The following is a 12,918-nucleotide window of genomic DNA, read 5'->3' on the forward strand; positions in this document are numbered from 1 at the left end:
CAATGGGAGACCACTGCCTGTAAAGCCAGGGGCATGGGGACAGGAAGGGACCAACCTGAGCAGGAATGTGCATGTCCATGAGAGAGGAAAAAATAGGAATACGGTTTTTTGAGTCACAGAGACCTGCATTCAAATCCTGGCTCTGACCACTCACTGACTGAACTGCAGTTTCTTAAAATGAGACACCCGCTTGGCAGGCGGGTGGCGATGGCTAGATGAGATCAAGCTTGTACAGTTCCAAGGGCACTGCCTGCACTTCACAGGCACCCGATAAACAGAACAGAAGCGAAGTTTATTGTATCCCACACACTCTACCTAGGCCACCTCCCATAAGGCACAATGTAGAAATGGAACGAAGGGGGGTGAGGGGCCTTGCTTAAAGCACCCAGCTCGCCGTCGAACCTGCCGGGGTCCACCAGAGCCATGGCTGTTCTGGGTAAGCCCACTTTGCCTCCCAGGGAGACAGCCGAAGCACCGGGCAGAGGTGACCGCAGTGGCTCTGGAATTTAGGGGTTAAGAGGCACAGGGTTCAGAGTCAAAGACGCTCCCTCAGGGTCTCGGCTCTGTCACTTCTTCTTTTATGAAACTGGGCTGGTTACCTCATCCTCTGAAGCTGAGTCTTCTCATCCCCAGAATGGGAATAAAAGTTGAACCTTCCTTACAGGGTTTTAACATAGATTAAGTGAAATAAGGCATAAAAGGTGACCAACAGAATAGAGTGTTTTCAGGGTTCGCTTTCACATCCTCTGTCTCTACTTTATTTTTTTCCCCTTAACACTTATTAACACACTATTACTGTATTTTCTTTTATCTTACTGGTTTATATCCCCCAACAGAATGTCAGTCCCAGGGCACAGCGATATTCCTAACTTCTCAAACAGGGCTTGCACACAGTAGGTGCTCAATAAATATTTGCTGAAGGAATGGCTCGTAAGCAGGCATGTCAGAACAACTGCTGAGTGAAACTGATATCACAATGCTTGTTTCACCACATGGCGGGGGATCTCACTGTCCTGTTTCCTAGTACAAGATGACTCTGAGTTCCCCAACATGCAGCAGAACACAGAAAATGCAACTGACCTGCGCACTGTCTGGTGCACACCAGGTGCTGTGAACTGGAGGCGAGGAAGGCCTTGTCCTTGGCGTGGGCCCGTGGTCTAAGCGGGCAGCCGCCCTGTCCGGTCACTCGAGGCCCTCTGCTCAGTGTAGCGACCTGCTGTCGCTTTCCTGAAATTCCAAACAGGTCTTGGACAAGGGGACGCGCCGTGTTCCGTTCTGCCCTGGGCTCTGCAAATTACGGCACTGCTCCTGCTCGTGGGGAATACCAGTGCACTTCAACGACTAAACCACAGGACGGGACACAGGAGGTATGCAGCCGCAAGGAAGCACTGAGGGAAGCAGGAAGGCCAAGCAAGACTTGTGAGTCACCCCGCACAGAAGCTGAGTCCCGGAGGAGGCAGCGGTGGGGGCCCTGGGTGGACGTCGACTACATGATGAGCTGGTCATGTACTTAACGGCGTTTGATTCTGACGGCACCTTCCGTGTTGTCGTGCCCGCTTGAAACCGAGGCCTGCCCAAGCCACGATGGCCCAGTGAGGCAACAGAGCAGGGAGCCAAACCCAGGCCCATTCCTCCCTGAGACCAAGGCTCATGGGAAAAAAATGTAAGCATCGATGGACATGGTATTTCAGGGGTCAAAATAGCTGAGGAGAAGGCAAATCCAAGAGACGCCTCGCAGCGGACTTGCGGCTTGCCGACTGGCGCGCATGTGACATTCGCAGGTGTGGCGGTCAAACCCGTGGGACCCCCAACGCCTCCTGGCCTCTTCCTGTGAGAACTGAGCACACCTGCCAGCACCAGCATCACCTGGTGCTGGCACCACCATTAGATAGTACACCCCAGGTCTATCTGAAACACTGATGAAAACCTACTTGCTTACACATTTGTTTTTTCTACATCAGACTGGGAGCACCTCAAGAACACACGGACTGAGATGGGCAGGCAGGACTAAGGGGCTCCCTGGATCCCCAGCCTCGAGGGCTCTATGTGCCCAGTGCATCCCCTCGTCTTGAATGCGGGCAGGACTGGTAAAGATAACGGGATAGCTGTGTCTTTAATACGTCACATGGAGAAGGCGATGGGACAGTCATCCCTGTTACTGCATCCTGTTAGGCTAGACTCTGCAGTAGCAGACTTTCCTGTTTGTCCTCAAGAAGCTAGCCGCCACAACTCCTTGAGCTCCAAGAAAATAATTTCTGCCAAAAAGCCTAGAGGTCTGGAAAAGGGAGGGGACCGCAAGCCTCAGCTGAGACCCCAGCCAATGCCCCACTAAGCCATGTCCCAAATTCCCAACCCAGGCAAACTATGAAATAGTAACTGTGTGTTGTCTGAAGCAGCTATGTTTGCTGTAATTTGTTATGCAGCACAGATAGCTAATACAGTGACCCACCTGCTTCTCCATCTCCAGCCCAGAGCACAGGACCTGGCAAGTTGGCAGGATTTAACTGCAGCCAACTACCAACAGGCACAAGAAAGACCAGACTAAAGTAAAACACCACAAAGGGTAGAGAGAAATCCAGAAAGGCAGACAGGCACAGAAGAAGGGGTGATGAGTGAAGACGGGGAAGCAGCAGTCTAAGGAGCAAGGAAATGCCCGGCCCCACCCCACTGGTGCCACGGGGCAGGGGAAGAAGGCCCAGACGTAAGGAGGTCGAAAGGAGAACAGGGTCCCATGGGGAATTCCAGGTTAACCCAAAAGGGGAGAAGGTGAAGGTGTAAGGGAGTTCACAGTTTATTGCCATAACCAAATAAAACAGAACACCAGATCCTGCTGATCTTACCCCAGTGTTTGCTTGGGCAGGTGATAAAAAGGAGAAAAACTGAAAAGAGCCCTAGTTCACGTTTTCACGCGCTTGACTTGGAAATGCCGGAAGAAAAAACACCAACATTCGCTCCTGATGCACACCCTGGGGACAACACAGCCATATCATCTCCCCGGCGCCCTGCCTGGCACAAGCACGCACGTCTCCTGCCAGCCCAAGGCGGCTCCCGAGGCGGGGAGGGAGCCAGGAGCTGCTGCCAGGAGGCCCATCTGCTCACGATTCCCACAGCCTGAACAGCGCGGCCTCCCCACCAGGACTGCCGGAGGCCCGCGGGGTCCGTGCACAGAAAGCGGGGGCAGGGGAGAGGATGGGACCCCCGTTCTTTCCCTCTTCATTCCGAGTACGAGGCAATCGCTTCTGGAGGCATCTCCCAGAAGGCCTTAAGACAGACCGTCTGACTCTCCACACCCATCTGCCAAGTGCGCATTCTTCCTTGCGCCTCCGGCAGCCTCTACGCTGCTGGGAACCTGCCTGTGAGCAAACCCTACGCGGGCAGGAACAGCGATGGTTCCCCAAGCCCATTGAGGACCTGCTTCTGTGCAAGGAGCCTCAACAGCTACCCACCCAACAACCCCAAAGGACAGGAGCATTATCTCTTAGCTGTTTTACAGATGGAAACATTGAGATACACAGAGGTGTAGCAGTAGCCCTCAGAGGCGTAGTAGTCCACAGGATTAGAGTAACTCTCAGAAGTGTAGTAGCCCTCAGAGGTGCAGCAGCCCACAGACGTATGGTAACATCCAGAAGTATAGAAGCCCTCCGAGGTGGCATAGCCCTCAGAGGTGCAGCAGCCCCCAGGGGTGGCACTGCCCTCAGAGGTGTGGTATCCTGCAGAGCTGTACAAACACAAGAGGTAAAGTAACTCATGTGCTAGTACAAGAGCCAGATTCCAAACCTAGGTCTGCCCGACTCCAATCCTCTTGATCTTTCCAGCTCATGGACCTGCAACATGAGGCTGACGTCATCCCTGCCCCAGACAGGTAAGCCAAGAGTCACCTGCGGTCTCTGAAGAGTAGGAAGTCACAAACCTCGGGGGCGGGGGCACTTTAACCGTCCATTAAGATTTCTCAGCAATGGGAAGTGGACGTGGCTCAACTGATAGAGCATCTGTCTGCCATATGGAGGTCCAGGGCTCAATCCCCAGGGCCTCCTGACCCGTGTGGAGCTGGCCCACATGCGGTGCTGCTGTGCGCAAGAACTGCCATCCACGCAGGGGCACCCCTGCAAAGGGGGGCCAGTGCGCAAGGAGTGAGCCCTGCAAGGAGAGCCACCCCGCGTGAAAAAAGCACAGCTAGCCCAGGAGTGGCGCCGCACAAACGGAGAGCTGATGCAGCAAGGTGACGCAGCAAAAAGAGACGCAGTTTCCCAGCGCCGTCGGATAATGCAAGTGGATGCAGAAGAACACACAACGAATGGACACAAAGAGAGGACAGTGGTGGGGGAAGGGGAGAGAAATAAATAAATATTAAAAAAAGATTTCTCAGCAAAAAGAAATTGGCTTACGGAAAGGACATGGCCAGGGAGCTGGGACCTACTGGGTTAAAGAACAGCAGGTACTGGGGAGCAAATGTAGCTCAAGTAGTTGAACGCCTGCTTCCCCTGTACCAGGTCCTAGGTTCAACACCCGGGACCTCCTAAAAAACAAACAAACAAACAAAACCCCACTCTCACTGGGGAGCAGATATAGCTCAATAGTTGAGCACCTGCTTCCCATGTACGAGGTCTTGGGTTCAATTGCCAGCACCTCCTAAAATAAATAAATTAATTAATTGATTTTAAAAAATAGGGAATCGGCTGTGGCTCAATAAGTTGGGCTCCCGTCTACCATATAGGAGGCTCTGGGTTCATGTCCCAGGGCCTCCCTGTGAAGGCAAGCTGGCCTGCATTGCAGAGAGCTGACGGCCAGTGTGATGACAGCAAGATGATGCAACAAAGGGAGACAAGCAGACACAGAAAAATGCGCAGTGAATGGACACAGAGAACAGACAGCACAAACAAGCCGCGGGGCGGGGGGGGCATGAATAAATATAAATAAATCTTTTAGAAATTAAAAATTAAAAAAAATAAACAGCAGATGCAAGAAGGTAGTAGGAGGAAAGAAAAGGCCAGCAATGCGGGGTGAAGGCGGAGCACAGAGAGGCTTTGGGGACCCGGGAAGAAGCGTAAGGGGTGCTTCAGGATGAGTCACCTGCGAACAGGGATGATGAACTGGCTAGACAGGTGGCCCCACAATGGACCAGAAGAGGTAACAGGGCCTGGAGGATGGTGTCACCAGTGGAAAAAGAGGACGCAAAACTTTAATCCATGGGAATTGACAACTTACTGGGTCTGAATGAGTCCAAGGTGACTTCTTGGATGATAAGAAAAAATGAAACTATTAAGAGAAGACGGATTCTTTGTATTAAAAAAAAAAAGGGTAGATGGAAGGGAGAGAGGAAGAGAGAAAAAATAGCATATCTCCAGTTTTTCTCTCTACCAGCACTCCTTAAAATCTAAATAATGTCCATCTACCTACAGGATCAATTTGAAGTAACAAGAAATCGAACTAACATCTCCCAACTCTTTCCCCAAACAAACAAAACCAATGTACTATTCCATAAAACCCTTCTCTAGGGGAGGTTTAGAGAAGAGAGGGCCTGAACACGCAAATTAACACGTGGGTGTGAATGGGCTTCCATCAAAGCTTAAACCAGGACAGAAGAACATCCTTGTTTGGCTAGAAGGGTTAGAAAGCAGGATGAAGTCCTTCCCCCCAGAAGGAAAGAGAAGGGAGGGAGTGAAATGTCAAGGTGAATGAAGAGGGCAAGATAAGCTCAGAACCCAGCATCCTGGGGGTGGGGGGTGAGGGGGAGACCCACATCCCCACCCAGCCCAAGTTCTCCCAATGGGACCTGCTGAGACCTCAAAGAGGGACTAACAAGCTCAGAATTCTCTTACATCCTAGGGGCACCCACAGGTGAGTGGAAGCCTTCGGGTCTGGCCCTGGAGCTGCCTCCCCCTACCTGGTGGACCTTAGGTGTGGTTCTCCACCTGTATGTCCAAAATGCCTGATTGGACTGTTTAATTACACCGGCCACCAGAGGGGCAGCTTGCTAGAAGGAACTTGGATTTCAGAGGCAACACGGGCTTCAGGCTGAAGACAATCCCCCCTGTGCAAGCTCAGGTCTCATCTTCCTCATAGGGTTGCCATGTGGCTCAAACACAGTCATCTATAAAGCTGCCGTGCAAAAGGACACAGCGGTAGCCAACAAACTCCCTTCCCTTTTTCAGGTCCTCCCCAGCTCCAAACTATACATAGAAAGAGGCCTTTTACTAGCCCCATGGGCCATACACATGTGTTCAGAGCCCTGCTATTTGAGGTTATTAATTCACAACAATTCAAAATACTCTAACAGCTCATTAAAGTCCATTAAGAAAAAAAATGGTTCTTTGCCCTAAAGATAGTCTGAAGAAGTCAGAGAACGAAATGCTACCACCTGGGCAAGAGTCCTGGAAGGGACCGGGTCCAGGGGGGTAGGGATTCCGACCCCAGGGACGGGCCAGGAGGAGCTGGGGCGGGGAGACTAGCACCTCCAGCTGCTCTGACGGCCCCACAAAGTGGTCGGAAAGTCCCCTATCCCAGTTCCAGTTCCTCTTCCTCCTCCAAACAGTCTCCCCAGAGCAGACTTCTGCTTCCTCCCCCGCCAGCCCCGGAGAGCGTGCGCTACACATGGCCCACGACCGCCCCCGCTCGGAAGCCCAGCTGGGTCAGACTCGCCGCTCCCAGCCTGCAGGGGCCCCAGGTCCCGACCAGCCCCAAATCCCAGGGTGAAAGAGCAACTGTGTCGCCATCACGGGACTTTCCTCTTGGGCACAACAATAAAAATGGGCATCCGGCAATTGACACAAGGCATCGCTTTGATTTTTCCAGGCTATTATTTCACTACACATGTGATCTTTAGAAATAATGCTTGCCACCATAAGTGAGTTTTTTCCTTCCTTGTGCTCAAACACACAGAAACTTCAAAGAGAAGTTAAGCATATTTCAAGTGCATCCGCACGGAGTTCAACCAGGAGAACATCCCACTCGGTGATGAACGGGTGACCCCAATTTCTGAATACATATTTCCTTTTCCAGTTAATTTTCCTCCTCCTCACAAGACGAAACAGACATTTTTTCAAAAACAAAAATATCCCTGAGACTCCATTTGTTTGTTTGTTTATTTTAACTCAGAGAGTAAAATTTAAGGCTGTCTCCTTGTTGCAGAGAGTTACATTAGTACAAAGTACTGGATCTACTGTAATCCAACCATAATCCCCAAAGGAAGGGAAGGCTTTAATTTTTGACAAAGGGAAACAATAATGTTTGTGGTGTCTCTTGGTAAATATAGCAAGAAGGGCTACGGCTTAAGGAATTTTTTAACGAGCATCGCTAAAATTTCTCACAAGCACAACAAAAATACACCTTGAAGTCATCAACTTAAGGGACTGAATGTCTGTTTGAAATCAGCCAGGGGCTTTCCTCAAAACGAGTACCTAAAGAAAAAAGAAAAAGTTAAAAAAAAAAAAAAAAAAAAGTTCCTTACCAAAAGTAGGATAAAAAAGTTAAGCCATATTATAATGATTATTTTAAAAATAAGCAGGAGGACAGCGAATGTAGCTCAGTGGTTGAGCACCTGCTTCCCATGTGCAAGGTCTTGGGTTCAATCCCCAGTACCTCCTTAAAAACAACAACAACAAAAATTAAAAAAAAAAAAAAGAACAAAACAAAAACCAGGTGTAGTAAAATCTGTAAGAAAATACATTAAAATGGTCATAATGTTACTGTGAAGGTGAGAGGATTATGGCCAATTATTTTCCTTCTTTTCCAAATGTTCTATGTTAGCAAAGTCTGTTGATGATGAAACATACATATGATTTTCAAAGCACTCCTAAAAACTTGGTGTATTTTTTTGAGTGTTTAGTCTATGAGCAAAGAGTAAGAGCATTTCTTACCTGCTTGGAAAAAAGGCTTAAGGTGGAAAATTAAAAGTCTGCTTACCTGAGGTTTAACTTTCGGTCTTCATCGCTGCCAGCCTCCAACTACAGAGAAAGAAAAAGAAGGTCACATCCCAGACACCACTCTCAACAAGCTTCAGGGCACAAGTCCCAGGTTTTCTGCTCTGGTGTCTGAAAAAGACGAAGATGTCCAGGAAATCTGACTCTTTCTAAACAGCCAAGCCCTTCCCTTACCAATCCTGGTCTGCTGTTCCTTTGAGTCATTTCCATGGAGGAATTTCCAGGTTTCCAAATGGTTCACCCACATTCCTGCCAGAATACAGGAGATTGAGTCCTATAACTTAGCATTTCCTATCTGGCACTATTACTTAATTTTAGTGATGAGTTCTCCGCTTTCCAAGGATGTTTCAGTTCTTACCCTCTTTTTCTTTTCTTATGGGGTCGGGACTATGTTTTAAGAGAATCCACTTTCACCTTCGAGCCAGGTGACAGGTGAGAGGTCATCACCATTTTAAGCCTCAACACACAGACACACGGATTTTTAAAAACCATTCTGGGCAAAGTCTTTCACGGCGGCAGGTAGCCAGCATCAGGCTGGCTGGCTTTGGATTGCAAAGGCTTTCGGTGGTTCTCAAAAAGCCTTAAATGCTTAATACGAAACTTTCGAGCCTATTGGTTTATTTATCTAAACGAAGGTAAAGGATATTTAATATTTTCTAAAAGCTAAAGGCCAGGAGGTCGGACTCTAAAATAGGAACTACAACTTAAGCCCAAAAGCCATTTTTCTTTTTTTTTTTCTCTCAGAGAGAAAACTGAAGTGAAAACACACGCACCACTGGGACTTGGCATGTTTTGTATGTTACACAGAGGCGCCCATTGAATGGGAAAGAGAAACCTGGAAAGCAGTGATGGCCGGGAGAGATGCAGAGCTGATCCAGGACAGCACCGAGACAGAAGCCAAAGGCGAAGGGAAAGGGACACAGGCTAACACAGGGAGGGGCCTGGGAGATAAAGGACATACACCTGGAGGTGCAATTCCAACAAAGGATGGGTACCCCAGAGGGCCCTGGGCCCCCTCCTTTTTATTTTTTTATTTTTAGGAGGTTCCGGGGATTAAACCCTCACACACGGGAAGCAGGAGCTCAGTCATGAGCTACATCCACTCCCCAATGAGAACTGGTTTTTACTTTTGTGTTTTTAGGAGGTAAGGGGGATCAAACCCAGGACCTCGTATATGGGAAGCAGGTGCTCAACCACTTGTGCAACATTGGCTCCCTGCCCCCTAAGGTTTTTTTTTTAAAGATTTATTTTTATTTATTTCTCTCTCCTCCCCCCCCACCAGCTGTCTGTTCTCTGTGTCCATTTGCTACGTGTTCTTTTTTGTCCGCTTCTGTTGTTGTCAGTGGCACGGCAATCTGTGTCTCTTTTTGTTGCGTCATCTTGCTGCGTCAGTTCTTCATGTGTGCGGTGCCATTCCCGGGCAGGCTGCACTCTTTCGCGCTGGGCGGCTCTCCTCACGGGGCGCAATCCTTGCGCATGGGGCTCCCCTACGCGGGGGACACCCCTGCGTGGCAGGGCACTCCTTGCGCGCGTCAGCACTGCGCGTGGGCCAGCTCCACACGGGTCAAGGAGGCCCGGGGCTTGAACCGCGGACCTCCCATGTGGTAGACGGACGCCCTAACCACTGGGCCAAGTCCGCCTCCCCGCCCCCTACGTTTTATTAAGATAATGCATGAATAGCATTATGCAGGGACATACCTCTTGTGGCCAATCAACTAATTCTCACTCTTCCTACCCCAAACTGAAGGAGAGGTAAAAAGACCAGGGATGGCTGTGCTGATCACAGTGCCATGAGCTGTGAGCTTCGGTCCTGAGGTGAAGCATAAACAAAACAAAACAACTCCCACAGCAACAACAAAAACGAACTTACAAGAGAATGCTGGGTCTAGTCCAGTGGTTCTCAACTGGAGGCGGTTTTGCCTCCCAGGGGACACTGGGTAATTTCTGGAGACATTTTTCAGATGGTGCTACTGGCATCTAGTGGGTAGAGGCCAAGGGCTGCTTAAAAATCCTACAATGCAGAGAACAAGGACAATCCTGTCCCCCAACAACAACGGAGACTCTCCCAGACTCAAATGTAAAGACTGCCAGGGTTGGGAAACCCTGATCCAACTGCTTGAAAAAGTGACTGGAGATCTGTCCGTGAAAATTAGTCACCTTGACCGCTAGTCAAAATGCACAATGCTACAATCCATTCCTGAAAATTATTGATTTCCCTCTTCCTGTGCTCCACCTAATTCCCAAAAATGAGTGGAGATGGCTAATGGTAAAAGGACATAATCTGTCCATTAAAGGTTGGAAAAAAGAGAAAAAAATTAAGAAAGAGAAAGGCCAAGAGAGAGTTGCTTTTACTTCCGCTCCGATTTCCGTTTCCCACGCAGGGCAGCAGGGTTGACCACGGCTGCCCTTAGCATCTGGGGGTCAAAGGAGGAGCTGCATCTTTATGAGGGACAAAGTGATTTGAGGGTAGCCTTCAAAGCAATTTCGCAATCGTTCTCTGAGATTCTTGGTATGAAAGGCACTGCGTAAGGTCACTTATTCTGGAGAGCTACACGTGCCAAAGAAGTCACAGTTCACAAAGAACCCAGGCCCACTCCCGTCTATTTCAAAGGAGCTGAAGCCCAGAGAGCGGAAGCAACCTAACCCAGGTCAGCCTAGAGGCTTGGGGCTGGGGCGCGGGGGCTTCCTGAGAGCGAGACTAAGGGGCATGGGGTTTCGTTGGGGTGAAACCGTTCTGGAGTTAGACAGTGGTGATGGCTGCACCATCTTGTGAACATACTGAAGGGTACGCTTGAAAATTCATGGTATATGAATTACACCTTGAGAAAAATAACAAAAATGTCAAAACATATCTAAGACAGGACCGGATCAGGCGACGTGAAGCCAAGGAACGAGGGGCTGAGACTCAGCAGACCTGGGCCGAGAGACTCTCCGTACAAGCCTAGCCTTGAAGCCAGGCTTTTCAGCATCTCACAGGGTTTTTGTGACCAGAAAATGAGATTAAGTGCACAAAAGTACTTTGTCAACTACAAGACAGCAGTAAGAGAAGTGATGTAAGAGAACAGATGTCTTTGTGGAGAGGAGAGGAGCTACTGCAACCCAACTTCTCAGTTGCAGGCAACTTGCCACCAATGTTCTTTTGCTTCTAATCAGCGTGCAAAAGAACTATCAGAACCTCTGCGCTGTAGGCGAGATAATTTAACAGCTTCTCCTTGGAGAGGAGGGGGCCGCTGGGGTTCAACCTATAGCCACTCTGCAAAATGTGGCCAAAGGAGGCCAGGACACAGTAGGGAGGGACAGGCTCTTAAACCAAACACAAGCCCTCTGCTCTGTCTCTCAGTCTCGCGCAGACATACAACCTTTCCCGGGGTTATCAACCTCCCGAGCTGGCTCCCGGCTACAGCTTCCTGGGCCTGCGGGACACCTCCTCTGGCTCCCCCTTCCCTGTGGTTCCTGGTCTCCTTTCCTCAGGCCAGCACTCAGCCTTGCCAATGACGCCAGCTGAGACCGAAGGCTTAGCAGGGTTCTGCCAGAGGGTGTGTGGGAGCAGGAGACTAGCAGGTCCGCCCAGCAGCTGCAGAGGTGTCAACTGCGGCAGGGTCCCCAGGCAGTCCCGCCCAGCTCTGCAGACTTAGGAGGCTCCAGTTCCCTAACCTGCCCCAGAGCAAGCAGGGAGCACAGGCCCAGCCACACGTGCTCAGACCCACAGAAACCCATCGCGGTGCAGAGACACGGAGAATCAACGGCCACCAGTGATCCCCGCTTGGCTCCGGAACCACCCACAGAAAGCCCAGGATCGGTCACAGCCACACAGCTAGATGTATATAAACACACAGCCCAGAACAGCATTCCAACAAGGAAAAGCCAGACTCAGCGCCACACACAGAGCCTGGAGCACACTCACTCACTGTCACAGCTACACAGACACTCAAGAGGCACGGCCACAAAGACCTGCAGCCACACAGACAAGAGGCTCACGGCCACACGCATCGTGGGCCAGAACTGCAGAACAGTGGCCACCAGTCATCTCACCAGGCAGGGCACAGGCTGGGGTCCCAGCAGATGGGTGCCAGAGGCGCACGCGCGCGCGCACACACACACACATCACAGGAGAGGGGCACAGAACAGCCCCAGGGTCACAAATCTAGAACCCGCGTCTCGGTCCCAGGCGCCCCTGGGAGGACCCACGGCACACCCATTTCAGTCACGCCCGGATGGGAGTTTCAGTCGCACACCCAGTCTCCCGGAATCACTCCCCGACGGGAGTCGCACCCGCACGCAGTCTCGCTCCCTGCACACGCGTGTTCTCACGGCAGGGACCCCACTAGGCCCCCGACCTCGTCGTAGCCTGTCCCACGGGGCCCCCGGGGCCCTCCCGCTCCTCGCTCGCGGCCCGCGCCCCCCATCCGCGGCCCCGGCTCGGCCGCGCGGGCCTCCGTGCCCAGCGGCCCAGGCCTGGCGCGGGCTCGGCCGGGCCGGGGCGGCGGCGCCGGGGCTCACCTCGCTGTTGCTGGCCGAGGAGGCGGCGCTGGGCGTGGGCGAGCGCTGCAGGGTCACCAGGGCCATGGCTGCGGCGCGGCGCGCGGGCGCCGCCAAGGCCTGGAGCCGGAGCCGCCGCCGCCGCCGCCCGGGCCGGGCCCGGGGCGCCTCCAGCAGGCGCGCGCGGGCGGCCGGGCCGAGCCGGGCCGGGCCGCCCCTCCCCCTCCGCCGCCGCCCCCGCCCCCCGCGCCGGCGCGCACCGGGTCTGGCGCGCGGGGGGAGCGGGCGGCGCGGGGCGGGGCGGGGCGGCCGGGCGCCGGGGCCGGCGGGCGCGCGTGCGCGGCGCGGGGCCCCCGGACGGCGGTTGCAAGCCGGGCCGGGTCGCTCCCGTCGCCCGCGCACCCGAGCACGCACATCCCTGCCTGCGCGCTCCCCCGGACCCTGCCCGCGCGCCCGCCGGTCTAGCCTAGGCACCCGCGCCGCGCGCCCGACTGCGAGCAAGTGCACCCCCTTCCCGCGC

General features: G+C 52.4%; 1 protein-coding gene across 2 annotated transcripts in view; it reads right to left on the minus strand.

The window, feature by feature from the left end:
• Positions 1–12,609, minus strand: part of SSH1 (slingshot protein phosphatase 1) — a 62,814-nt gene extending 50,205 nt beyond the window's left edge. The window contains exons 1-2 of one of the 2 annotated variants that reach the window (XM_058281497.1): positions 12,420–12,609; positions 7,903–7,943 (exon numbers count right to left, since the gene is read on the minus strand). In XM_058281497.1, the coding sequence (XP_058137480.1) occupies positions 7,903–7,943; positions 12,420–12,485 (107 nt within the window). In that variant the 5' untranslated portion in view covers positions 12,486–12,609. The remainder of the gene's footprint in view (positions 1–7,902; positions 7,944–12,419) is intronic. The other variant, XM_071209828.1, reaches the window with a different exon arrangement.
• Positions 12,610–12,918: the final 309 nt, after the last annotated feature.

The sequence above is a fragment of the Dasypus novemcinctus genome, chromosome 19 (genome assembly GCF_030445035.2).
Source record: "Dasypus novemcinctus isolate mDasNov1 chromosome 19, mDasNov1.1.hap2, whole genome shotgun sequence".
In the NCBI taxonomy this organism is placed as follows: Eukaryota; Metazoa; Chordata; class Mammalia; order Cingulata; family Dasypodidae; genus Dasypus; species Dasypus novemcinctus.